The 27,333-nt window shown below is 38.2% G+C and overlaps 1 protein-coding gene across 13 annotated transcripts in view; it reads left to right on the top strand.

Moving 5' to 3' along the window:
* Positions 1-27,333, top strand: part of MAP7 (microtubule associated protein 7) — a 115,509-nt gene that overhangs the window by 49,522 nt on the left and 38,654 nt on the right. For 11 of the 13 annotated variants that reach the window (XM_032682050.1, XM_032682056.1, XM_032682043.1 and 8 more), the window contains exons 2-3: positions 15,114-15,182; positions 20,544-20,621. In XM_032682050.1, the coding sequence (XP_032537941.1) occupies positions 15,114-15,182; positions 20,544-20,621 (147 nt within the window). The remainder of the gene's footprint in view (positions 1-15,113; positions 15,183-20,543; positions 20,622-27,333) is intronic. The other 2 variants (XM_032682052.1, XM_032682046.1) reach the window with 1 other exon arrangement.

Below are 27,333 nucleotides of genomic sequence, written 5' to 3' on the forward strand. Positions count from 1 at the left end.
GAAAACTACAGGGATAAAACGTAGAAAGTAGAAGACAGTTGCAGTGTACCAGGTTCAGGAACAAGAGAAGGAGGTTGAAGAGATGTGGAGGGGGGTGTAAGATCAGGAAAGGAGACAAAGATGCAGTTCAGTAGGGAAAGGGGAACAGGAGCGCACCTGGTGGAAAGCAAAAGTGCTGGTATGTGAAGTTATCTATTTTTAATGCTTGTATGTTTTTAATTTCAGATGACTGACATATGTCAGTACATAATACAAGCTTCTGGTTAACTTTTTGACTTTAAAGTCCAAGCTCTGAAAAGTTAGGAAATCTCAGAGTGAAACTTGACCCTGCAGCTTGCTCTAATACAACTTATGCATGTATGTACTATGAAATAATTAGGCATGTAACTGTGATCTTGAAAGTTAATAGCCCTCTCATCAGTAAGGCTAAACAACTGTGAGTAAAGTCAAGCTTTGATCTATCTCAGTAGTACTGCATACCTGATGGTACAGTTTAATGGAAACTTGAAAAATCGTCTGAGATTTGTAAGAATTTGTACTTTAATTACTGGAAACATTTGTCCAAAAGCAAAGATTTGTGCAGGTCTTAGTGTTAAGGTTGAGAGGCATTTGTTGCAAAACACTGAACACTGGTTCAAAATAATATCTGGGTTTGGATTTTATTCTGATTATGACATGTTGCAGTGCTTAGGCAGGTGTTTTATATTACATACTCTGTCATGTCAAATTTATAAAATAATTAAAAATTAGATCTGAAAAACAAGGCAACAAGTTTAACACTTATTCTGTTTTTGTCTGTTAGACACAGTCTAAACAGCACCACGGATGCTTTTCCCGAGGTAACTAAAGCATCAAATAGAATTACAATAATACTTTTTTTAATACCCTGTTTGATTTGGTAGATATACCGACTACTCATGTATATCAAACCAAATGCAGTGGAATGAGGTAAGGGAAGATTTTTGTTGGTTTTGATTTATTGGCTGGAGCAACCCGTTCTTACATATTTTTTTTCTCTAGAAGTCTTAATTTTGGAGGGTTGTTAAAACCTGAATATGGCTGGATCCTCTCAGACTGGTTTTGAAATTGTGGAACATGCTTAAAATAACATCTAGTCAGTCAGAGACAAAAGGTTTCTCTGAAGACTGGACAGTCTTTATGTCTCCAAAGGCTTAAGAGCTGCAAATTATGACAGTCAGGCAGTGCAGTCACCAAGAGAGCTAACAAGCAAGTGCTTGGAAAGCCAATGACAGCAGTGCTTAAGGAACTAAAAGCAAATCCACATGGACTTGGAATGTTTTATGCTTTTATGATATATGAAGAGCTTTTGTAGTCCTTGACTTAGGGCAAATGTTGGTGCTGCAGATAGAGTAGTCTGTGTCTAAGAGAAATCAACTGGTCATGGAAATTCTTTAGAGAAACAAAATTTACTTTTTAAAAAGGCTTCTGCACATGGTGGGTGTGGGGGTGGGTGTGTGGGATGGCAGCATATAAAGACAAGATCCACTTTTTAGTGGTGTGACACTCAGCCTCAGATCCCAGAGAGAACCTGGGAAAAAAATAAACTTTGGGTTTAATGAATTTTGGTGATGAATTATTCTTATAATACAAAGGCCAAAGAGCTCTAGTAACCATTTGATGTGTTCATGTTAAAGAGATTTTAAAAGTAACTGTTACTGTTATTTAAAGGTTGCATGTAAGTACCTTCCTCTTCAAATATATAGCTTTGCCTCTCTAAGCATATTCATTTATATAATTTTTCCAAATACATAGAGCTCAGAAATTATTAAGATTGTTTGTGCAGACTCAGTTCTGTGCATGCAGTGTTGTAATTAGCAATTAGAATCTGCTGCCTTTATGCCAAGCAATACCTGACTCCTCAGGAAGTCCTATTTCCTGACAGCTGGACATCGGTAAAGAAGTGGTCCCTGAATTGAAAATAGAATTTTCCAGTTTCCTATGATGTTTATTTTGAAAGACAGGTTTTCCAGTAAATGGTGTCTTGAGAATTTTGTTGACCTCTTGGTTGGTATTAGCTGTATTTGTCTTCTGCCTCCTTAAATACGACAGTGTAGTCCTGGCATAACTTTTGACAGTGATTGAAGTGATGAAGGATAAGACATGCAACAGAAATATATTTTCTTAAGTCAGTGTTTCAGCTTCGTTCCTTGCTCAGCAATGGTAGGAAACATTCTTTTTTGCCTCGCTGTTTCTGTGTGTATGCATTTTATACCACATTAAATGCTTGCTTTATTTGGCTTGCAGTAATAGGATATATCTTTATATAAAGAACAGGATAAGAAATAGCAAATGGAGTGTTGCACTTGCTCTGTGTAGTTACAGCAACCCTTCTAGCGAGACAGAGGCAGGCTACCGGAAAACTGCCTGTTTTCCTCAGGCAAGTGTACTCTGGATTAGAGTAATGGCTTGAACGTGTGCATCCAGCAACTTAACTGCTAAATAACAGCATGGAGTCTTTGTAGTTTTAACTGTTTCGGAAATAATTGTCTGTACAGAGGGGGTTATATAAACAAAGCCTGGCTTCTGTGAATCTTACTGCTGTCTGTAGTTGAGAGGTGGTTGTTGCTATAGTAACCGGCAGGCATTATTCATGTTTTATTTTTCTGAGACTGGAAGGAGGACTCTGAACATCCCTGCAAAATTTAAGCTGCAGAGAGCTTTGCCCAGGAAACCCTGCAGCAATGAAACGATTACCTATGTTACTTGTCTTGGTCCCAATTAACTTGTAGGTAGTCTAGAATTTATCTATCTGGAAGAAAAATCCCAGCAGATGTCCCAGGCATAAATCTAAGTGGCCTAAAGTGATGTTGTATGAAGGTAATTAGGTACCAGGAGCAGCGTAGCTATCTCAATGTAATGCTTAACTTGGCTTTTCAGCCAAGTCGAGCTCCTGTGGTGAGTCTGGTGTTGACAAGGCCCTCGCACATTTAGTACCTCAGTTAGTTCAGGGTGCCAAGTCAGGAGATGAAACCTATTCCTTAGTAAACAACATTGTGAAACTTCATGTTTTTATTTAGAAGTTGCATCTTGCAGAAATCCCTGAAGATTCTAGAGCCAGTTAGAGTAAATTTTACCCCATGCCCCTTTGCCTGGAGCATTAAATCCCTTAGACTGTTAGGGTTAAACAATACTACTTTTTTTTCGCGCAGATCTTCTCTTGTGTTTTAAACATCCTCATTTTCACTGAGTCCCTGGTAAAAGATTTGATAAGATCTCATTAAAGGCAGTTGTCAGGGCCCGTGCAGAGCAGTTTTTTGGGAGTTGTCCTGTGAAATTAAACCACAGTGGGAGTAAAACACTTCCAATCTCCAGTCACTTGTCTGTTTTTGCAAATGTATTTCTGTTATTGCTGACTGTAAGATGAAAATAGTCACTAAATCTATAGGCTAGGTTGAAATTATCCCGTTTTTCTTGTGATGAGTGTCCATTTATTCTCTCCCAAATGACATAATTCAACAAAGTTACTCTTGCAACCAATTCTTTTCACAGAAGCAAAAGGATGAGACTGGAAATGCTTTAAAGCAATTATGGGATGAAGGCCAGGCGTTCGCTTAGTTCAGCAGATAGAGTGATTCTGAGTTTAAAGTAATTGAAAGCAGAGAAGGGGAATCTCGGATAATGGAAATCTCTTAAACTTTGTTGCGGGTGTCTTTTAATAAGGATGGGTGTGAGGGAATTTTCCTTCATGTGACGGGCTAGTAGCTTGGAATCCAGTGAGGGCTGCTGTACTGCTTGTAGAAGCTCTGTGGAAAGAAAGAGGTTGAAGGCACCCGGAAGGTCAGGGAGCTGGTGAATGTATTCTAAAAGTAATGAAGTGGGAGAGCTGTGTTGCTGCAGTCTCACATGCATAGTTGTGTAAGGTGACGATGCAGAGTAACCAAACTAGAAAGAAGAATTTGAAAAGGAATAGTTCTATTTTTGAACTTTCTTAAGCTTACAAAGTTCTTATCACTTCATTTTTGCGTGTTTCATGCCTCATGGAGCTAGTGTGTGTGTGTGGGAAATGCTAGAAGCACCCTAGTATTTAGAGTATGCCTACAGTTACACAGCAGAAAGAGATTATTAAAACAAAATATAAGCAGCTGAAATCTGTTGCTTCTGTATAATGCCCAGAAAGCCAGTACCTATCTGAATTTACACCCTATAGAAAAAAGGAGTTCCAAAACCTCACCTTGTTTCCATGGTCTAAACCTCACCTGCCAAGAGCAAAGCTCAGCAGACAGATGGTGAAGATAACATGTGTTTGTTATTACACAGGCCATACTGAAATTGCACCTGAATATGGTATGCAAATGTGGGGATGTCCCCATATGACAACAGAATCACTTGGTTACTGTAGAAAGGGGTTAATTATTGTGAGACAGAAAAACAGTAATGCCTTGCTTTTGAATGGTCAGTATGCTGCCATATATGAAGAAATTCTTTACTGTGAGAGTGGTGAAGCACTGGAACAGGTTGCCTAGAGAAGATGTGGATGCCCCATCCCTGAGAGTGTTAAAAGTCTAGGTTGGATGGGGGTTTGAGCAACCTGGTCTAGTGGAAGGTGCCCCTAGGTACGGCAGGGGGTTTGGAAGTAGATGATCTTTAAAGTCCCTTCCAACCCATGATTCTATGATGGCAGAAGTACCACCGTTATGGATCTACTCACTAAACATGAAGTCACTGGGATAGTAACTAAGAACCTAAGTCATGGTTAGGAGCTAAGTCATGTCAGACTTGTGCAGCCTTGGGGAGGGTTAAACTTGGGGAGAGTTTAAAGCACAGATGAAAGCGTGGATATGCACTGAGTTCAATAGGGATGTGATGACTTGTATGTGTCAGTGGGTTGGCAAGAAGAAAGCTCTGTGTCAGTCTGGAAAGCTTTGTGTCAGTGGGAGTATCCTAAATTAATCAGTAGATATTGTTAATTTTGTGACATATTCTTCTAAGTTTAAAAGATATATTGCATCAAAAGAATGCTTTCTTTTATTTTCCTTTTTGGGGGAGAGAAGTGATTACATTCTCTTGTTACAAAGCTAAGACCAAAGAGATTGAATTGTTTTTAAAAATATTTAGATCTTAAGATCAAATTGCTTAATAGAGCAATGTATAGCAAAGTATCCGTTTTCCCCTTCTCTCCATCCCCATATTCACTTTACTGCAGTTGCTATCTATGTTTTTCTAGAACTCAAAGGCTGCAATATGCTTTGATCATTGTGCCCTCTGAGCAAGGATATCAAATAATGGGGATACTCAAGTTGCTTTTCTCAGCTCAAGCAATCTGACCTTGGAATCAGTGTGATATAGAAAGCAGGCTAGTCTGTGCCTAATTCTCCATTTCTCAGCAGTAGGTGTAAGCCTCATTGTGACTTGGAATTACTCACAGGAATTACCTCATGGTTTGGAGAAAGGTCTCTAGTTGGAGTCCAGAAAGGTTTTTTTTCTAGAAAATTGTGCAGGTGCTCCATTTCATAATCTCTGAGGTGACCTTCCATGTACAACTACTGCAGCAATACACTGACACTGATCCTGGATGTGGGAATCTGTCTGACATTGTGGTAGCAAATGCTGCCTGCAGCAGTCAGAAATCTGAGGAGGAAAACCAGCTGGTACTCTTGCACCTTGGCTGAAAGTGTTTGCCCTTGAGTAACAGGCTCAAATAAATCACTGCATCTTGCATAATGCCTAGTTTCAGTATTTGAAGAGCACATGGTCTAAGATAGGCTGCACAGTGTAAAATGGAACTGAGTTTGCCCTGCATGCCCTCAGGCAGTGGTATTTCAGCTTTTATTTGGTGATGTGTAATTAAAAAGCTTCCATTCACGTGTCTCATCTGTGTCTGGTCAAGCTTGTCGGCCTTCTGGTCAACTGCAGAACGAGCTTCATAGCACAGGCTTTTTCAGCAGACAACAGGGCAGGGATTTTTTTTTCCACTGGTCTTTTTGTGTTAATATCCTTGGTTTATATTGCAGTAAGATGATGCAATATAATTATCCAGAGGATATAATGTGATTGTCAGCTTTTTTGTAGGTGCTGTTACAGATACTGTGTTTCTTTTATCATATTTAAGAGATTCTAAAACTCTCTACAAAGGCACTCAGGTTGGTATGTTCTATGTTGTTTAATATTTTAGGATACAATGCTTTTTAAAGCTGACATAGTCAGCCAAAAGTAATCTTTTATAAATATGCATCTCCCAGTGGAGCGGTTACACAATTTTAATCTTTTAAAAAAAATTTTAAAAATGCCTCCCTTTCTCTATAGCTAGTTGCATCATCCAGGTTTATGTCTGTGGATTGTTTCCAAAGAAGTCTATTTGTGCTTCTGGTTTTTAGTGTTTTACAACTGAGTGCTAAATTAGCTGTGACAGTTTTAAATCCTCTGTTTATCTTTCAATATGATTAACACAATGGCAACTTTTATACCATTCCACGAGTAGTAAACACTAATGCTGATGATTTTTCACTTCCGCTTAGCTCAGCCAGGACACCGGAGATGAGGAACATCGGTAACAGTGCTTTCTTTGGCAACTCTGTTGGTAGACTTCTAAGTGCCAGAGCAAAAAGAACTGATATGGTCCTTGCAGTTTGGTGTCTTTTAATTTATTAATATTTGCAAACCAGACCCTTAAGTTCTACACTGTTGGAGGTACGAAGAGCTGTACTAAAGCATCAAGATTTTAAGAGTCGAAAATATTTTAATGTAAAAGTGATTTATAGGTGTGTTTAAATAAGGCATGAACTTTGCTTTACTGTTTCCGTGAGTAGAAATGAAATACAGATACTCTGTCATTCCTCTGAGTCAAACTTCTAACTTGCAAATGTAGTCTCTAAGTACTGCTGTTTAGCCTTTAAAAGAACAGGCATTTTCCATTTGCTAATGATGGAAATTTCAAAAAGTTTTTACCTGAAACGTGAAGGCTTGTATTACCTGTACCAAAAATAGCCAACTAGTCTGTACTCTGGAAGTACTCTTTGATTCACCTTAGTTCCCTCAACAGTTCCTTCGACCTACTTTCCTTAACAAAAGAATCTAAGTGTTGACATCTAACCAGAATGAGGCACAGCTTTTTATTCTTTCAAAGCAGAAGTCTAGATTTTAGTTTTAAGACACTGGAATGCATTAGATTCGAACCTTTTGGAGAATTCACACACATTGCAGTTCTTACTGCCTCACTGCTGTAGTACTGGTAAAAACCTTGTAGATCTCTTTTAAAATAATTTTATCAGTGTTGATAATTAAAATGTTTTGTTATGAAAAGATTTTGATTGGATCTCTAATGGTATAGTCCTATCCATTCTTTGATAGTTTTCTGAAGAATTTAAATTAGGAAAGCTGAGGATGTTGGTTTAGATGTGATTCTATTTTTCTTCTGAAGTGGTAGTTCCGCTAGGGAAATCTTTCTAGTGTCTCTTTGTGAACTTGGTATTCAGTGCTTTTAAGAGGGGTCGGGTTTTTTCAGGTGCAATGGAGTGTGGACACTTGACACATTTGTCCTGACTTACTCTGAAGATTTTAATATTGAACGTCCAGATGCTTGGGTTTTGCCTTTTTATCAGCTAAACTGCATGCCTTTTGGTAATTTTTGGCCAGCCATAGGACTTTATGACCTACTTGCCAACTGTCCTTTGTTCCCAAGCTTACAATTTTAAAATGCAAGTAAAAGATAAGTATGGGATGCAAGTATGAAATGAATACAATTACTGAACTCTAGAGCAATAAATGGCACTAAAATATTAATGTAATAATATAAAATATTTAGTATATTGTTTGTATATATAGATATGAACACAAAGAATAAGAAATGTTAAAGACTTGCAAGATGTATGCTTACTGTAAATGTGGAGGGTAGTTTTTACATGTCTTGTTCATAAACTATGGATGTTAGAAGAGACAAAAGTCACAAGCAGTGGGAAAACTTTAATTCATTTAGAACTTTGCTTTTTCCTGTATTTGGCACCTAGCTCATGGCTCACATGAATTTGCTTGCAGGATGAACGCTCAGATTTTGCCATTTGAGAAACTCTTTAAGTTCGTTTGTTGTTGCTTTAGAATAGAACAGCCAGTTGCTGAATGCTCAGATTCTTATTCACTCAGATATTCAGGATTTCGGTCTTAATGTGGTTCTGAATTTAAGTTAATAAACTTTATCAGCTCTAACTTGTGTCTGCACTTTCAACACACTCCATCCAGTACAGCAATACCTCTGACATGACTGACATACTAGCCAGCTACTGTTCCCAGTGTTTAAGAAAACTGCCTAGACTAGCCCCACTTCTTTTTTCTTACTTATACAGCCCTAGAAGGCTCTTTTCTCTGCTTAATTCCGAGTAGTTAAAACAATGCATTTTTTACGTTGTGCATATCAGGCATAACATGCTATATAAAATAAGCCAGTGAACGTAGGAATGGGGTTTATGCTTGGGGTTTTTTTGAAAAGTTCATAAGGAAGTAATTCAAGGTAGCAGAATTGGATGCTAAGGAGTAAAGGATATATCAGTTCCCAAAATGCTCTGTTTTAAATTTCCCAGTTTAGCGCTGAGTTTCCTCTGCTGTGTATTGGCAACACTTTTTTTACTGAGGCACGAGTTTGTTCCAGCTGTCATTTCTGATGCCTTCCATATCTCTCAACACACCCCCCAGCTCTCTTTGACAGTTAAGTAGCAGTTCAGTCAAACAGGGGGATTAGCTGACAAGTGGCAGGTACAGAACAGCTAGATTTTCTTCTTTTTTCCCTGTAGTCTCCCCTCCTCTGTTTTAGCTATTTTTTCTCGTGGCTGTTTCTCAGTAGTTCTCCCTCACTTGTGGAATTAAAGCAAGAAATTGTAAGGTGGTATCTCCCCTTTGGTGCGCAGTGCACTCTTTACCCAGAGGTGTATCTGTGCTGTCAGGCACACTTGGCTGTCTGTGTGCCTGGGGCTTACCTGTGCTTGTGCTCTCATCCATAGCTTTGCAGCCCGTGTACAGCTCACCTTTTCAGATGCCTGCTAGGATGCAGTTCAGGGGGAGCTGCTGTGCACATTCTGACCACCTGACACAGGCCCAAGCAGCACCTCTTGCTTGTGGTCCCCAAGTGCCCCTTCACACTGTGTTTAATCTGTTGAAGATTCCACTTCTGGAAGTAGAGACCTGGTAGTATAGCTGCCTCTGTCCCGTGGCTGGTTCCCTTCTTTGATGGAACAGAACTTAAGCCTCTTTTTTTCCAGATTTTCAGCCTTGCTTTGAGGGCTCTGCTTTGCCTTTCACCTTCCTGGAATAGCTGGTTCACATTGTGCAAGCATGCACTCGATGTGCCGTGGTCTGAGAAGCGAACGTTTGTATTCTGCACAGCTCTTGTATTTTCAAGAAAGCCTGTCAAAAATATCCATGTGATGCTTCCCAGCTCAGTGTTTCCTTGGCATTCTGTGTTTTTTCCAGGGTCTGGGCGAATATTCCTTCTGCTTTCTGGCACAGCCTCACGGGGCTCTAATCCTCGACTAAGTTTTTCCCCTTGGATCTGCTATCTTAGTCTCTTAGGCCAGTTCCCTTTGATCAGAGCTCACCTGGTATGTAAAGAAGAACTGAAAGCTTATACTTTCCTCCCTTGTCAATGTTTCCGGTGAGACTTTTCCTCAGATTTGAATCTTTTCAAGATAAAATTTCTCTTAGTTCTAGTTTTGCTTCCCACTGCTACCAATTCCTATTTCTGCTTACATAGACCTCTTTTGGAGAAGCTGGATGTAACTGATTTTAGTACTTCAAGAGCAACACCCTAGACTGTAAGGTTCTTAAAGGCATTTTTTTCTGACAGATACTGATCATGGATCAGCTCTTTCAAAGTATTTCTTACTGTTACAAAATCTTTTTTTCCCTTTTTAGAAAATAAATTTTGGTACAGGTACCTGGTACAGGAATTCTTAGCTACTCTAGGAAGTGACTGAGTATAATTATAGTGGCTGTATGTGGCATGGGGTAAGCTGACATTTTATATGAAATTGCTTGTCAGTCGTTCTAGAGCTTGTACTTATCCTGGTGTTAGAATTATTGATTAAACCTTTCAGATTGTGAAAGACATATTGGAGCTGATCACAGATTTCTAAATAGAATTAATTTCCATAACAAAACTTTTTTAGGAATAACCTACAAGTTTTGCACTTGTCTTGTTTAAAAGTAAAACTAAAAGCTGAACCAGCAGAGATCCTCCCTTACACTAGTCAACCTTATGGATCTCTTTCACCTCTGCCTCTGGGATGTTAAAGTACTGAATTTGGTGCTGCAACTGATTGCACCTAAAAGCTCAGCATTTAAAAATGCGTATTATTTAGTACCTGTATGTATATCTTTTCTTGCCTTTCCCCCCCCTCTTTTTTCCCCTCTTTTTTGACACAGGGAAACCAAGGTATAGTTTTCTGTTTCATACTATTGTGTATAGTAATGGCAGAGCTGAGAGAGGGAAGCTTAGTGTTTTTTGATTCCCTCTCAGGGTCTTATTATAGACTGTGTTACATCCTTAACAGACCAAAATGCAATGATGTAGAGCACGTGTCAGGATGGCATCAGAGTCCTTTAAGTTTCTTTGGTGATTTTGTCCTCCAGTTTATTTTGCAAATGTAACTTGTTCTAAATTCACAATCTAAAGTAGTAATTTTTAACATGTGACATTTATTTCTTTACTATTCTAAAATGAAGCTATGGTAACTTAGTTTTGATTTTTTTCACTGTTTCTGTGATTCAAGCAACACAAAATCCATTCTAATGCATGTGTTTAACTTGTATTGCCAAAGGAATATATTGTTTCACAATTGCATTTTAATCCCCCCAAAAGCTGACTTTAAATGAAAGTTCTATACTGTTCTAACCTTTCAAGCAATTATCGGTAGCTCATATCTTAAAGTCATCTGATAGATATACATTTCTGGTGTGTCCTGGCTTCTGTTGCTTAGTTAAATATGTATTTACATACTTGCAGTTAGGCATTTCATGCAGGTCTGTGTAACTAACACTAGAGGAGAAGCATGTGGTGAAAGGAGGTAGAGAAAACTCACTGAAAATTCAGGGGAGAAAGTATTTGACATCTTCAAGGAATCTACATTTCTGGCAGCTGGAAGCAGATTATTCCACAAGTTTGAAGCAGCTTTGTCAAAGCTCATCTCAAGGCAAATTGGAGTTTCACTAATCTGTAGTGAGCTGCGGCAGGCTTGTACATCAGTGACTTTGGATGAATGTTAGATAACGTTGAGCATAATGTTGTGTTTATAGAGTAATAGGGATATTGCTTTAGCCCATAAAAGTAGTTCAGAGCAATCCTTACACCAGACCGGTGCTCTTGTTTCCATCAGTTTTTTCGCAGTCACTGAGCATTTAACAAGAATAGCTGAAGTAAAATGGGTAATCTTGCTCAGTTTTAAAATTACTATTAACTTGTAAATATATATGCTTTGACCTTTAAAAAATGGAGTTGGGGGGGAGGGGGTAAAGAGACAGCTTCCAATTACAATAATACAATGTTGCATTGATGTGTTCAGAAGGAAAACAAGGTTTTGATTCTGCCAGGGCTTCAGTCAGTGGGTGATTTCTGTGTGGTCTCAAAACTCTGTGCACTGGATAGGTAGGTTAATTTGCATATTTTTAGCCCTTGTAGGCCTCACTTAGACAATGCTTTTTATCTGACTTGTTTTTTGAAAGTTATCTAAGAGAATGGGTGTTAGAGAACCATCTCACCTGGGGAGGAGGGCCAAAGAAAAATGTTTAATAACTGACCAGGGCATCCTGGTTTGGAGAGTTCATCTCTGGATGGCAACAGCTGGAAGACCATTCATGATAACAGGTCTTTGCAAAGTGAAGCTCTTCACAGTTTTTCTGATCCGTGGAAGGTCAGGACCGAGTGTTTACCCATATGATCTCTCGGTTGGGATGGCTGAGCAGTGTGTTCTTGTGAGGCTCTGGACAAATCACATAGCACTTCAGTTTAACATCAAAAACGTTGGAAGGAAAAAAAACACACACATCAGAAGATGTATCAGAAAATACCTGATGGAATGAAATAAAAGAAACAGCCAGACTCCTCTTTGTTGCACACAGTGACAAGACGGGAGATGATGGGCACAAAGCCGTATTACAGGAATTACTGTTCAGACGTAAGAAAAGCTTGAGCACTGTGAACAGTGGGCAAAAACTGGCACAGGTTGCTTAGAACAGTTGTGGAATCTCCATCCTTAAAAGTATTCAAAAGCTAGCCACGCATAGCCTGCTTGAGGCAACCTCACTTTGAGTAGAGGGGATGGGCTAGATGATTTCCAGAAATCCCTTCCAGTCTCAACAACTTGGGTTCTTTGATTGTCTTCCCCAATATATCTACACTATTACCCAGGCTGGCTTCAGCATTTCAAGTTTCCAGAAAGCTTCACAGAAAAATGTCCTTTTCTAACACTTCTTAATGCAACTTTTAGTCCCTCCATGTAAAGATAGTGGCTCAAGATAAGCAGCAGAGGAAGTATTAGGTAGTTAAATTATATTTCTCCTGGCATCTGTTAGATTATTGACTATTGCTGGAACCAGTGCTGTCAATATTTAGGTTTGGATCTTAGATGTTTAGTTGTCTGATTAAGCTGTTTGTATCTTAGCTCAAGAAGTATTTTATGTGGGAGAACACCTACACTGGTTACTAAATACTTGTGCAAATTCTTATTTGGTATCCAGCATCATTAAAATTCATGGTTGTGCCATCTGTTCTTTTCATCACTTGTCATATGAGTGGTCATATGAATGTGTACTCAAAATGTGTCACAAAATATTCCAAGGAAATGTCAGACAAGGAAGTATGGGGAAAAATATTACCTTGTGTACCTAGGCTCTGTTACAAGTGTATTTAATGTATTTTCTGGATGGCATTTAAACAGTTTTTTGAAGTTAATGAAGTGTTGCATAATCCCATGGCACAATGCTTGAAAATAATGTGCATACACAGTATGAGAGATGCAAAGAAGTTTGTGCTGAAGCTATTAGAACATCAGTGCTCTCATTAATTCTTAGAAACAGTATTTTTACTATTTTGTAAGAGTTTCCTCTTCTGTGTGGTGCCCTAGGTCAGGCTGATGGGAATTGTGATGTAGGCCCACTGCATTACAGTGGTATTTTTTCTGGAGTGTTCTGAGTGGTTGATACAGGCAGGAGAAAAGCTTGTTTTACTACTACCTTAACTTTTATATGATATGACTATGATATGATATGAAGTGTTGTTAAGGTTGGAAAAGACCTCTAAAATCATCAAGTCCAACTGTTGACCTAACACTGCCATGTTCACCACTAAACCATGGCCCCGGGTGCCACATCCTCTGGTGCAACTTGAGGCCATTTCCTCTCATTGTGTTGCTGATTACCTGGGAGAAGAGACCAACCACCACCTGGCTACAACCTCCTTTCTGGTAGTTGTAGAGAGTGATATGGTTCCCCCTGAGCCTCCTTTTCTCCAGGCTAAACACTCCTAGCTCCCTCAGCCTCTGCTCGTAGGACTTGTGCTCCAGACCCTTCACCAGCTCCATTGTCCTTCTCTAGACACACTCCAGCACCAAATATGGATTTTGATAATAGTAGATCCTACCAAGCCTGGAGGTGCAAGTGTTCAGTGTTGCTCAAATTATCTTGGCAAAAATCGGTCCATGTACCTATAGATCAAACCAGTCCTTTGTATGAGGCCTTTAAAATGGCAAATTCTGAAATCTTTTATTGGGCTGCCTTTAAAGTGTTAAGAGTTCTTATTGTGATTTGGATCAGTATTTGTTAAGTTCAACAGTGGTTATTTCTGTTGATCACAAGAGACTTACTACAGTTTTCATGGAGAGGAGTGACTGACAATTATTTAAAATTTCACACGTTTTTATTGGTGAGATGATGAGATTTTTGAACACTGCTCTTGGGAAAACATTGCTCTTGAACACTAAACATTTGATCAACACTCTTTTTCTGTTTCCCTAACCTGCCTTCCACCTGCAAAAAGATTACAGTACATGTAACATAGGTTTTTGCTGCTACCTTTTATCCTCTGTGTTAATCCTGAAACATGCTTGTGGAGGGTTAAATGAGGAAACAAAGACTTTTGTGAGGCCATGAAGGGAATGAACTCACTTTGGCACTAAGTTCTCAGTGTATATTGTTAAAGCTGACATGCATAAGAAATTGCTTGGAGCCTTCTGAAAAAAAACTTTTTTTGATTATGTTTTCTAAAGTGCCTGTTTAGCTTTTAAATCTGGAGTAATCAGCTTTTTTCCAGCTTTCATTTCTAGTGATATTTTTGTTTAAATGAATTGGTGTCTTTCCTCCCTTAAACTTTGTTTAATATAAACTATCTTTTTATTCTTGCTTGCAAATATTACAAATAGCCTCACTTGCTGTTTGTGGAAGGCTTCTTAGAATTCTTACAGAGTTCTTTAGACTCTTCCCAGATTGCTGTGTTTTGGACTGAAACACTCCTGTCATGGAGCTGCTGGATAAAAGGATGAGTAGTAAGCTGAAAAAATCGTGGCATCTAATTTCCTGACTTGTTTTTTAATTACAGATAGGTGCTGAACCAAGGATATGGTTGTGATTTGAAGTATAGTAATGAATCTTTTGGGATTTTTTCTTTATAAAGGGTTGACAGATCATTCAGAGCTCTAGAATTAGACCTCGTTATAGACTGGTAGGGCCTGATTAAAAGTCTATTGTAAATAATGGAATATCACCTCAGTTAGATTTCATTCAGGTCATAAATAGTCCTCTCTTCAGTTCTGCTTAATGGGTGTGTTAATAATTTGTAAAGAGTCTCTGAAGTTTTTACCAGTATCTTGTACCATTCTTTTTGGAACCTGGAGTCTACAAGTCATCTGATATATCTTGTTAAAACACACACTGTTAAAATGCAATCTTTTTGTGGCTCTTTCCTCATCTTGTAATAGGAACTTGTATTGTGACTTCAGTGTTTTCTGTGTGACGTTTGGGGGTTTTTCTGTGAAAAATGGTGTAGAATGGCATTAAGGTGATCTCTTGGAACAGTCTGATTTTAAAGGGAATTTGGCAATATTTAAGTCACATTATAATAAGGTGAATGAGCTGTTGTTAAATAAAATGGTTAATATCTTCTTTTCTTCCTGTTTTAGCAGCTGAAGGTTCTGAAACACAAGACAAGAAAATCACTTCAGGACAAAGCAACACTGGAACTAAACCAGGTATGCCTTTCCACATGCTCCATGTTAAAAGGCTGTTTGCCTCAATGCTGTATGGGAAGCAGCTGACTTAGGAACTTATAAAGTTTTTTGCTTTTGTACCTCTCTTGCTGTGTCAGTCAAAATGGTACCGGTGACTGTTCGAATTTAGTTGGGCTGGAATCTGTGATTGTTTGCAAAGATGCGAAACTAAAAGAGTCTACTTTTATTTTAGTACAGCTTAGGAATGAGGGTTGGGAAGTGAGATAAGACAACAGAAGCCACTCTACTTGTGTCTGTGCTTGAATGAGAATTATCTGCTGTAGGCAAAGATTTACAGCTTTTATATAAATGTGCTTCTGTTGAGGCATTTCTTCACTTACCACAAAGCATGCCCTATTCTGTAATGTACTCTATGCGGTGGGCAGATGTTTCTCATTACTTCACCATACCTGATTGGTACATTGTGTGGATTTAATTCACTGTTCACTTATACAGTTGAAAGTGTAGGTACTAAAACGCCTAATGCAGTCCTTGGTGCCCTGGGTCTGTCCCACTTGCGTGCTTAGACTAAGGTCCAGGAGAGCCCTTAGATATCTAAATTCTGCTTGTAGTGCAATTCAGGTACCCAAGTTTAAAATATGCAGTTAATAATCATTTTGTTTAGGTGCCTCAGAAAGCATAGGTGCTTGTGTTGCCGAGGACTAGGCGCGCTGTAAGCATTCCCTTTTCAACTCCTTGACAGCTTGGCAGCTCAGTGACTGTTTTGTTCTGACAGACTCTTCTCTATCCCCAAACAGGGTACCTTTGGTCTACCTCCCCAGAGGGAAGGAATCGCAGTGCTGTCTGTGTTCAGATCACACCTTGCATACTCTGCCAGGCAGCACTGGGTCCTACACAAGGCACAGTATTCATGGCTGCTTTCAATCAGAAAGGCAGTGGGAGAAAGAGGAGAAAATAAAGATAACATTACCTGCTTCCACAGCAAAAACAGAGCTCTTGGTGTTGGACAGTGTTCAATACCCACTTTATCCTGCAGTAGTTTAATCCAGTTTTCATTTCTCAGGAGAGCATCCTAGCAGTTCTTATGTTCCCTTGATCTATGCTGGTGTGTAGAAAGGAATGCAAAATTCTTGGGGCTGGAGAGAGGGAAGGCACAGGCATGTGTCTAGGGTTTAACTCTACACCCAGCCTGGTGGGAATCCATGTTGAAGAGAGAGCTTCTGAGAGATGGTGATTTGGTTTTTGTTTGTTCGAGGTTTGTTGTTGTTTTTTCTTTATACTGCATATGAATTTTGTGTCAAACTGTTTTAGTTAAAAAACAAACCAGTTTGCAGCGGAGCAGTGACAGCTGTCATTATGAACAATGTCCTTATTGCCTGGAAGGTGTCCAAAGAATGAAAAAATAGTGGGAGTCCAAAGCAACTTTGAATGTGTGCATGGCAGTGCAAAGGGAGTTAGACAAAGGGAAGAGGGTTTGGGATCCAAGCAATGCATCTTTTCAAGTAGTGCCATGGCTTCCATTTCTTTCTCCCCTGGGTTAGTTCGTAGGTGTGAACTGACATACAAACTGACTGTTGCTTTCCACTTGATATCCCTTTTAGTTTCTTTAGTGTAAGAAATTAGCACCCTAGGAGTCTTGGGCAAATGGGAAGATGTGTGATCTGAACACAGACAACACTGGGATTCCTTCCCTCTGGGGAGGTAGACCATTCATGAGAAGAGATTGAGAGGATTATAGATGGAAATGACAAATAGTAGTTGAGTGACTTTTGAAGCCACACTGAGTGAAGCAGATAGTATGAGCCACAGAAACTGGCAGTATGTTCTAAGTGCATATGACAATTGTTAATTTAGCAACTTAATTCCTACAACTGTCAACTGTGCCTAAGAGTTCATTGAGTATTAATTATATAGAAGATTTGAAAACTTGCTTTTCCCTTTTGGTAATATAATTAGGGACCAAAATATAATTAGGGACGTTTCAGTGCTGAATTTCTTCAAAATACATTTGTAGCTTGTAAGCTTTTCAAAATTAAACTATTAACTTATTAAAATGAATTTTGAACTTGTACTCAAGTGTTGTAAGTTTATGGAAAAATAGTGTTTTCATATGTAATTTAGAAACTTGATTTTCAGCGGCAGGTAGAAAATTAAGTTCCCCTTTATAGAACTATGGCTTATTTATTTTCCAAACATCTCTCTCATACAAATGCTTAATTCTGTGCCTGTTATGTAAATGTAGTGAAATAGGTTGCTTAGCGTGAGTTCCCATATATTGTATCATAACTAAACTGCAGCTTCTGTAACAGCATGTGGATCTTCCTGGAGTGTTGTCTGTAAGGCTTTGCATATCAATTATTTCTGTAAAAAATGATGAATTCTTGCAAGATTTGTTGCAACTGACATGTTTCCCATCTTCTTGTGCAGTAATGTAAATCTTATTGCCTGATGATAAATATGAGCAAGAGAGAGTACAAAGTACTGTGTGTGTTTGTCCTGGTATTCCTACTGAATAAGAAAAATGCCAGTCCCACAGGTATTTGTATGATGGGTTGTTAGTGAGTACAGACAGGAGAAAGAAAATGGGGAGCAAGGCCAGTGAACCCAGTGAACTTCCTTGTTTTGCCACAATTTGAAACTACTGATGCTGTGCACTGAGGGTGCCAGCGGGTCGCTTGGATTCAGAATACAGTTGTTGGAGATTGGGCTTATAGCCAAACTATGAAGGATCATTTTCAAGGCTCAGAAAAGACATTTTAATTATCAGTGTAAGATTTGCACTGATAATATATGCTCCAACCTCTAGCAGAGCAAATGCAGTGATGGTCTGCTACAAAAGAGTTACTCCCATCTTTGTACTAATATTGATTTAGCTCTTTGTGATCCCAAATGTATGCAAAATAGCTTGTTACTGAAGACCTACTTACACTGTGCATAGCCTGCAACTTCGTGTGAATTCTCTAGGATTGTTCTAAAATCCTGGGGTGTTGGGAGAGGGGCTGTTCATGCATGAATGCCATCAGGTGTGTGATATAGAAAAAATAATTGGATATCTTCGAAGAAAATGTCAGAGGGCAACTTTAAAAATTTATTTTATTCCTTCTGTTGCTTATAATTAGGAATTCTTAAGGGAGACCTTTTCAGTTTGCCTGTCCATGTAACCCTCCTGCCTCTTTGAAGAATTGTTTTTTTTTCCCCGATAGGGAAATCTCTCCTCTCAAGAAAGGGGGGAAAAAACCCCAACGGAAAGGATAGTCTGAAAGAAGCAGGTTTTTACATTATTCCCCAGTGTCTCATCATTTTTTGTCAACTCAATGTTACATTGACTTTGCTGACAGCCCTTGAAGGGAATCCATGTTTTCCAGGGGAATTCATATTGAATGTGCATTATTCCACAAGCACTAATTACTCATGCTACAGAAATTCATGTTTTGTGACTCTTCTGTGCCGGTCACGAGAGAGAAGGAATACTATTACCCTTTTGACCTGTGTCTGCATGCTAAAGAGACTGCATGCGAGTCAGCACACTTCTTCACATCAGCCAAATGTTAATCTGTACCATACAATGGACAAATCTATGCGATGGCATGGCTAGGCATGGTTTCATAAATGGCAACACTGTGTGCTGTTCAACCAACATTACAGTTTTGATCTGTAACTGGGTGATGGATTACCTTTGTCTTTGCTGGTGACTTGTTCCTGTTTCGCACCTTTCATTGTGGCTATCATGTTTGAATGTTCTTCCTGCCAACTATGCAATAGGTTTTCTCCTTGCAGCTGTTACTTTGCATTGCTGTTAATGCCCTTAATTGGTGCTCTAGTCTGACGTTGCTGAGATGATAGTTTTTCACTGGTGAGAGTTCAAGAGTATTTAAGCTGAAGTTGTCAGTGAACTAGTTCATCCAAGAAATCCTGTCATCCTTACGCAGGAACTTCTGTTAGAGTATGAAATGCTCATTATTAGGTTTTTTTGTCTAATTCAGATAACTATTCAAAATTAGTCTAGCTCATCCTCACTTCACAGATGTATTTTTGCAAATATCTTTAACCTCAGTTTTATGACCCATTGTATTGTTTTGCTAGTAACTTTCTTCACAGGTATGCAACCTGTATGCAAGTAAGCTGGCTGTATATTTTTACAAGTTACTTACTTGTGTATTAACACTGAATAGCGAAAAGGCTCTATTGTCTTGTGCACTTTCATGGTCACAGCATTCTGGATAGTTCTTTATCTTAAAATACTTAAAAACTGTGTTCCCCTCAATACTAAAATAAATCAGACCATTTATTTACACCCAGAAATCTTTTTAATTTTTCTGTGGGGTTTTTGGTTTACTTGTGTTCGTATTCAAAGCAAACTTTTTCAGTGCTAGTGAAAGAAGCATAAAATTAAGAGCTTTCCAGCTTTAGTAGCACAGGTTAAGGATGAGTAGGAAATTGGTTTTCACAGCATGCTGAGATGAATTGGTAACTTGGACTTTGTTCCCTTTGTTTAGAACCACTCCATTACTGAGAGTAGAAGTAGGATGCTAGCTGTTCAGAACTTTATTGAATTCCAGAGACATCACTGAGCAAGTGATGTTTTTCCAACAAAGCCTGAATTTTTAAAGTCAAGCCTGGGCTCTGACAGAGGTTTTTATCGTATTATCCTTAGTCTTATTGCTGTGATCCAAGGGGCCAGTTGCAGATATTCTTAAAGACATGTAGCTTGCTTTCAACCTACAAGGATAGTTGAGGAAGTTGTTGTCTTACTTTTCTGGTATTATACCAGTCCGTGCATGTGGCGCACTCACTGCTTTTAATGCATTTGTTGGAGGTTTTAATACATATTGAGATCACTGTCATGCTGTCTTCAGAGGCTCAGCCAGAGCTGCTTCAGAACTACTCAACCAGATCAGTGCTTTGATCCAAACTGTTTTACTTGGATGCTGAACTTCTTCAGCATTGTGAAATAGGTTTTTTTGGTTGTTCTGAGGCAATGTTGTTGGGAAGAAGACACTTTATTGTAATAGAATTTCCTGTGGGTGCATTTTGGAGAGAGGTTATGGAATAATAAATTTTTGTCAGAATGCTCTCAAGCAGTCAAGTTGTTTTGGGCATGGAAATAGAACTTCTTGCTGAGTTTTCACAGGCAGTAGTCTTGCTAGGTGTTCACAATTAAACCTTGGTCTATTCTTTGGGAGTGTTTTACATCTTAAATGTGAATGCATTCTGATTATCAATTGTTCTGGGGTTTTTTTTCATAAGATTTCTGAAAATGTGATCTATTTAGACATTAGAGTAGTTAGAGTTGTTTAACAGCCATTTTCCTGAAAGTTTGTTTATGGTAATATTTGATTTTATGCTATGTGCCTAATGTTTTCCCCCTCCCTCTATTTGTAGATCATCCAACAGTACTAAAGGTTGATGACAGGCAACGGCTTGCCAGAGAACGGAGAGAAGAACGAGAAAAACAGCTAGGTAAGGCCTGCTCTGGGTTTTTTATTGTTTGAGGTTTTTTAATGGACTGTCATCTACATACGGTGGTTTTGCCAGTTTACTTTTAGAAGCATTCAGTAAAATAATTGTGCTACATATGCAGTAGTGTCATTCTTAATACATTATCCTGTCTTTAAAGTAGATCTTTTAATTCATGCACATCTTGGGATTCATCAGTGCTATATCTCTCACCTGTTTTATGGCTGTGAATGAAAGATGAGTTGATTTCTGAAATCATGCAAGGAAGCTTCCCTGATATAAATGGAATTTTGAAGTTTTAGAATATTTTACCAATTAAGATTAGACTACTTAATATGTTGAATACATCCTCTATTGCCATAAAATAGAATTGCAGAACATGTTGCCAATGTATGGTTTGAATTTTTTTATATAAACTTGGGATATTTTTTCGGGTAAAACCCTTAAAAGGTGTCAAATACATGTGCTCAATACCTTATGTCACCTGTGTGTGAGCATGTATAACATGATTCAGGTGAATTATTTATTTAACAGGTAATATTGATGGGCATTATACTGAGTACAGTGGCAAGAGAACTAAGAATTATGTGAAGCCAAATTGGTGGCTTTCTGATTTGTATGTTTGGCTGCCACAAAGTTCTGTGGCAGTTGGGAGGTTGGGAAGCACAAGTATTTCCTCTTTTTTACGTATTCATCCTGATTTCTTTGGATGATGAATTCTTATGACTTGAGAAACCGAAGTTCTTTATTTCCAATTTCTAGCTTCTGAAAGTTTATAGAACTGTCTTATAACTCCAGCCAGAGTTATGCTGCTTTTTCTAATCTGAGGAGCCATGATTTATTGTCACCTAGGTCTTGATAGTGTTTATAGCCTTTTGTTTTTTACAGCACTTTACAACATTGCAGTAGCCATGCATGAATTGTAAGGGTTGTTTTGGAGTGAAAAAAGAAAGTTTTGGTTTTGGCTTGCTCAAAGGGTAGCGTGACAGGATGCTTACTAATCCCTGAAAAGCTGCTGCTCGAGTTGATGGTATGTGTAAGCTTAGTTTCTTCAGGTTCCAGAGCAAATGAATGTTACTGGTCCATATTAATTAATTTTTCATATATGACGCTTCCATATCTTGTATTTATTCTTTTCTCATGTTTGATCCTTGTGTAATAACAATGCTTTACTCAAGTGCGAGAGATGCTTTCCTTAAATTTTCCCAGACTTTGATTTTTCTAGCTATTGGTAAATGAGTATCTGTTGCTGGAAAGACATGACTTCTGTTGAGAAATGTATCATTTTACGTGACGTGTTTTAAAAGCAACATCGGGGGGTTTTATAAGTTGACATGGAATCCTTCATTTCCAAGTGAATTCTGCATGTCCATGTGATGTATGAGTGTATTGTGTGTTCTTGCATGAAGAATTATTTTAAACTAACAAGAAAATTGAAAGTAGCATTGTACTTTCATCTGTATATTTGTCTGCTAACAGTATGATTTAGGAACTGTCTCTTGAGATTTGTGTTCCAGTACAACAAAGCAATATTTCTTAATATGGCATGCAACTTTTTTTTTTTTCCCAGCGCAGAACCTAGATAATCAGTCATTCATGTCGTGAACCATAGCAAAGAAATTCTGAAGCTGTCTCTCTTAAACATTAAGTTGTATAATGTTGTTAAATAAATGTGTCTTGCTAAACATTGGACTTGGATTTTGTTAATATTGGGACATCAACCATGCAACAGTAAAGCAACTGAAGGAAGGAATTTTTTTTCAAAATAATTAAGTTGGATTTAAACTTAATTCCTTTCCTTTTGATTCAGGGAACCTGTCAGGTTTAGCAAAGGCTTCTTTTTAAGCAGAAGTTGAGAATTTCAGTCATACCTGAAGTAAAATTATTCTCTGCTTCTCAAAAACAAAAAAAAAAAGGACCAGACAGTGTTCAGTTCTGTAAGTGTAGAGCTGGTAGTAATTTTGTTTTGTGTTTTCAGCAACTTGAACTGCAGGAGGTCATGTTACCCGTCTTCTCAGAAAAATTAAGTTGTTTTACCCTTCTGTTAAGAACATGTGGAGTACCACATGTGGAGTTTAATAATGATTATACTTATTTGTTGGACAATATTCTGATGAGAATTGATTTGAGACCTTTTTTCTTCCCCCTTTCGTTTACTTTCAAGGCTTAATTTTTTTCAAGTTCCACTGTGCTGTGATGGATTTGACTTTCCTTGTGGTATAATGGGTGGGTAGGTGCTGTGCACTCCTGAGGGTTTCCTTGCACCTGGCAATGGTATTTTAGCAGTCTTATTCTACTTAGCACACTTGGATGTCTAACTCTTGTTTTTAATGAGAGTTTAGAGAGTAGGAAAGACACTGTCATTTTTGTTGTCTGGATAGATATAGCATGTGTGTAGTGGGACTGTCAGCTTCTTGGGGATAATGTTATGCCACCTAAATGAAAAGAATAAAAAAACTTTTACAAAAGTTCCCCTTTTACCTTAGTATATTCGTATTTGGTTTTGGACCTTTCTTTAGATAACATAGAAGGTACACAGGGACACATATGCTATTTCGGCAGATCACACTGTCAAGAAGGAATGATTTTTTTTTTAGTTCCTTCACTGTAGGAAAGGCATTGCTTCTGAAATGCCATCCCAACACTTCTAAAGTATGAATTCTTCAACAGTTTTTCGTGTAGTTCATTTTCCATGATTAAAGTTGTATTAATTTGGTGTGCTTTTTGCTTAAATTTTTTTATTCTTCTTACTATTTCATAATGTGCGTATTGTTGATATGCACATTCAGACCTTTAAAGGATTATTAGGGTGATCTTTACTTTATTCTATAAGCGATGGTTCCAGTGTTGTCACTTGCTCTTTAGTGATCAAGTTTTCATTTTTGTGCTCTTTCTGCTAGCACTCTTTCCCACAGTGCCTAAAATTAACATCTGTCCTTTAAAATATAAATATCAGATCTCTCTATGTGAGACCAGCCTGCTTGGGTTTTGCAGGAAGGAAATCCCAAAAGAGGCAGTGGTAGGTGAGGATGATAGCTGTCAAATGGGACTGTTCTCAGAGGCCAGAGTGAAGGGAAGTGTCGCATTTCTGGCTCCAGCTTGGCGCTGCAGTTCCTTTGCATGTGTCAGGCTGACTGTGTTCTGACAGTGGGGGCTGTGAGATGTACACATGTTGGAACTGAGTTGTTTGTGAAGGCAAACATGGTCAATGGCCTGGTCAAACTGGAAAATTTTAATAGAAGTTACTGCTTTTTCACCCTTAACTGCCATATTGATTGTATCAGTACTACCAAATTAAACAGTGCTGAAGAGCATTCCATGGTGCTAAAACTTAATTGTTTTTACTGTTAAAATGTTATGATAGATCCTGGCAGGGTTCTGGCTCCATCCAACTAGCTGTCTGCTTGCTGGTTCCCTGACAAACTTTGGGAATTGACAGGGGAGGCCCATGGGCTTTTCCTCACCTGTTAAGTGCTGTTGCCATTTTGGAGGGTAGAAGTTTAGTAGTACAGGGCAAAGTTGTTCCATTCCAGTTGGTTTCTGGTTCCATTTGTTAGCATAGACTTGGTTCTCCATAACTGTAAAGAAAAGTCAAAATGTGTTTTTCAACAGGAAAAGCAACTGAAATTTTAAAATGAGTTTCGTTCTGGTAACCTTAGGTAGTGGCCTAGCATAGAGGAGGTTGTTGGAGTTTTCTTGTTATTACTTAGCAGTATCTTAGTCCTGATTCTTGAGAAAACCGTTTTAAGTCTCACATTTGTTCATGTTTTTTCTACAATAATCCTGCTTGAAAACTAACCTTTTTTTTTTTTATCAGAGTTGTGATCCTGACAAGGACACATGGCTCATTTAGTTTCTGGGATTGGGAACAAAAGATGGTAATCCTGCCTTCTCACTTTGCACATTCCTTAAATGAAGAGTTATTAATCTTAGTTTTTAGAATATGTCTCAGTTTCAAGTTGGCTAAATCCACTAAATTCTTAATACTTAAAATGCGTAACCATTAAAATAATATTTTAAAGATCACATTATCATAGAGATTACTCTCCCATTTGAAAGTGATCATTGGCAAAATACCACATCAATAAAAATTACAATTTTTCTCTGTGAGTAAATTCCTTCTGATGTATTTTCTTCCCTGGCAGTTGGGGGCAGAACTTCATCCAACATTTCCATAGAAAGAAGCCCCACAGAAACTGGGAATCGTTGATCCTAGCATATGAATAATTTTGGGATCTCCTTGAAGAACTTGAATGTCAAAAGGGGTTATAAGACAAGAAAACAATTTTTAAGGAAGACTAGTCTAAAAATTTCTGTGATGAATGTCCCTCAGAGCATGGTTACCAGGGAAAGGTTGGCTTAGAGAATCTAACTTTAACTTCACCTTTAATTACAGCTCTGACGTTCACCTTCTAATTCATTCAGTCAGCCACTTCTGTGTAATGTCCCCATTTTTAGGTATGGTTAAAGCATCACTGATCCATTTTACTGCTAATGCAACAAGGAGGCAATGACAGTTTCACTGCGGAGCTGGCAATGGGGAAAGGTGAAAGAGCGGTCAGAGGAGAAAGCTATGGCCGAGGTCTGTGCTGTAAAGTCAGAAAATATAAAGGCTGGAAAGATTGACAAAGACTAGGATCTTTACTCAGATAAGCTGTCTGTCTAAGGTGGATGCATAAGGCAGACTGAGAAAGTATGGTGCTAGACTGATCTACCTTTATATAGGCAGTATGCTAGAAAAAAAGGGACTAAAGTGAAGAGACAGCAGAAGGGACAGAAAAAGAGGATCTGGCAACACTTTCCTTGCTTCACATGGATAAACAGAAAATAAAGGCTTTGATACTTAATGCATGTTCCCTCTCCCTCACAGCCTAAAAGCCCTGCAAAGAATGGCTCTCCATGTCTGTGACTGGGGAAAGAAACTACAAGATTATTTCCACAAAAGAAACATGCATGGTTTGCAGCTAATATCTTCCACATTAAATTAGTTAATTCCAGTGTAAAATTCGCTGGTTTCAAGTCCTACGCGTCTCTTAAGATCAGAATCTCTCTTTTGTGATTGACCTTGGTTTCTTTTACTCTGTTATTCACTTCAGAACTGTCAGAAACACAACCTTAATTATGTTGTTTTGTAATCTAATCCAGCATTACTAGTTTGCAAACAAGCAGAACCTATTAACAGCACATCTAGGGCTCAATTTCTAAATCCTGTTTTTATGCTCTGATTTTGTGTCCTTGTATCACATGACTGTGTTCAAATGTATTGATTGTTCTAAGTAATGAGATAGAAGAAGGATCAGGCTGTGACTTTTCTTTGTATTTTCCAGCTTCAGTGTAATAGTTCCTATGGCATTTAAGCTTTCAACATGCACATGCTATCTGAAAGACGACCAGCTTTTCTTTGAATGATTCTTGCATGTTCTTAGGCAGCGTGTGTTGGTACAAGGGAGAGGAGTATCATGAAGCTCTTAAGGCTCAGGCCCAAGAAAAAACCTTTTTTTTGGACCATACCCATACTGGAGTGCAGCGTTGGCTCAGCACCAGGCAGAACTCTTAGCAGTTTCTGGAGAAACCATCATAAGAGAGAGTGGGTATTTTCCCCTTCCACATCCTGCAAATCAGCTGCTCTTTCAAGTTGATCAGACCTTTTAGAGCTATCTTCAGTTTCCTGTAGGCTCATCTGCTGATTCCTTGTCAGCAAAGCATTCAATGTTCGTGTCTCTATGAAACACAGCTTCTTATTTTTCCTGAAGATATCCTCATATATCTAAGGACACTACCTTATGTCACTGTATATATCTGCCTTGTAGGTGGCAAAAAATGGGTCCTTAAGTTCACAGAAGAATGTCAGTAGTGCATATAGGAAGCAGTGAAAACAAAGCAGATATTCTCCTTTGATTCTCTAATAAGATAAAATATAGGAGTTGATGCTTGAAAAATAAGTCTAAAAGTAGCTAAGATTATTTCTCTATCTGCAGAAGAAGTTAAGTTCATGAAAATAGATATTACACTTTTTTCAGCAAACAGATGTATCATAAATCATATTTTCATGTATTTGTTAAATACGTAGTCCGAGCATAAAAGTAGTAGCTTCCTTAAGTTAACAGATGTATATATATTTTCTGCTGCCTTTTACCTGTAACTTAAAGTTGATGGAAAGAGGTAGCTTTTGTATTTGTTTTGAATCAGATCTATTTTGTTTTAGATTTATTCCAGGTGAACACTTCCATTTTACCTTGGTTAATCCATCACTAATGTGAGTTTCTGTTATTGAGCTGTCTTGCCTTATCACAAAAGTGTGATTTTTATCATCCCTTCCATGAGGAGCAGAAAGCTGAAGATTAGTGTTCTGTCCAGAGGTTCAGTGTTCTGATTGTCTTCCCAGTAGTAAAGAGTGTACGTGAAAGTTAACTCTTTTACATAACAATGTTTTCATCCTTTCTCTTCTTGAATTTAGAAGTTCAGATATTCTGTTTTCATTACTTTTCCTAAACAGCATGATTGCTGAAGCCTATAGAAATCACCACAAACAATGCCCAAGAATGTCTAACCATCTACATTAATAGAGAAAGAACAATCAATCTTCATGTCTTTTATAGGCAATTTAATATTCCAGTGACATCAGTTAAGAAAGCTGATGGGTTTTTATTTTTTGCTTTTCTTAATTTATTAATTTTCGGTGGACAACCAAAGAGCTTTTCCATGCTGAGTTGCC

This window comes from Chiroxiphia lanceolata, chromosome 3 (assembly GCF_009829145.1).
Source record: "Chiroxiphia lanceolata isolate bChiLan1 chromosome 3, bChiLan1.pri, whole genome shotgun sequence".
Taxonomy (NCBI): Eukaryota; Metazoa; Chordata; class Aves; order Passeriformes; family Pipridae; genus Chiroxiphia; species Chiroxiphia lanceolata.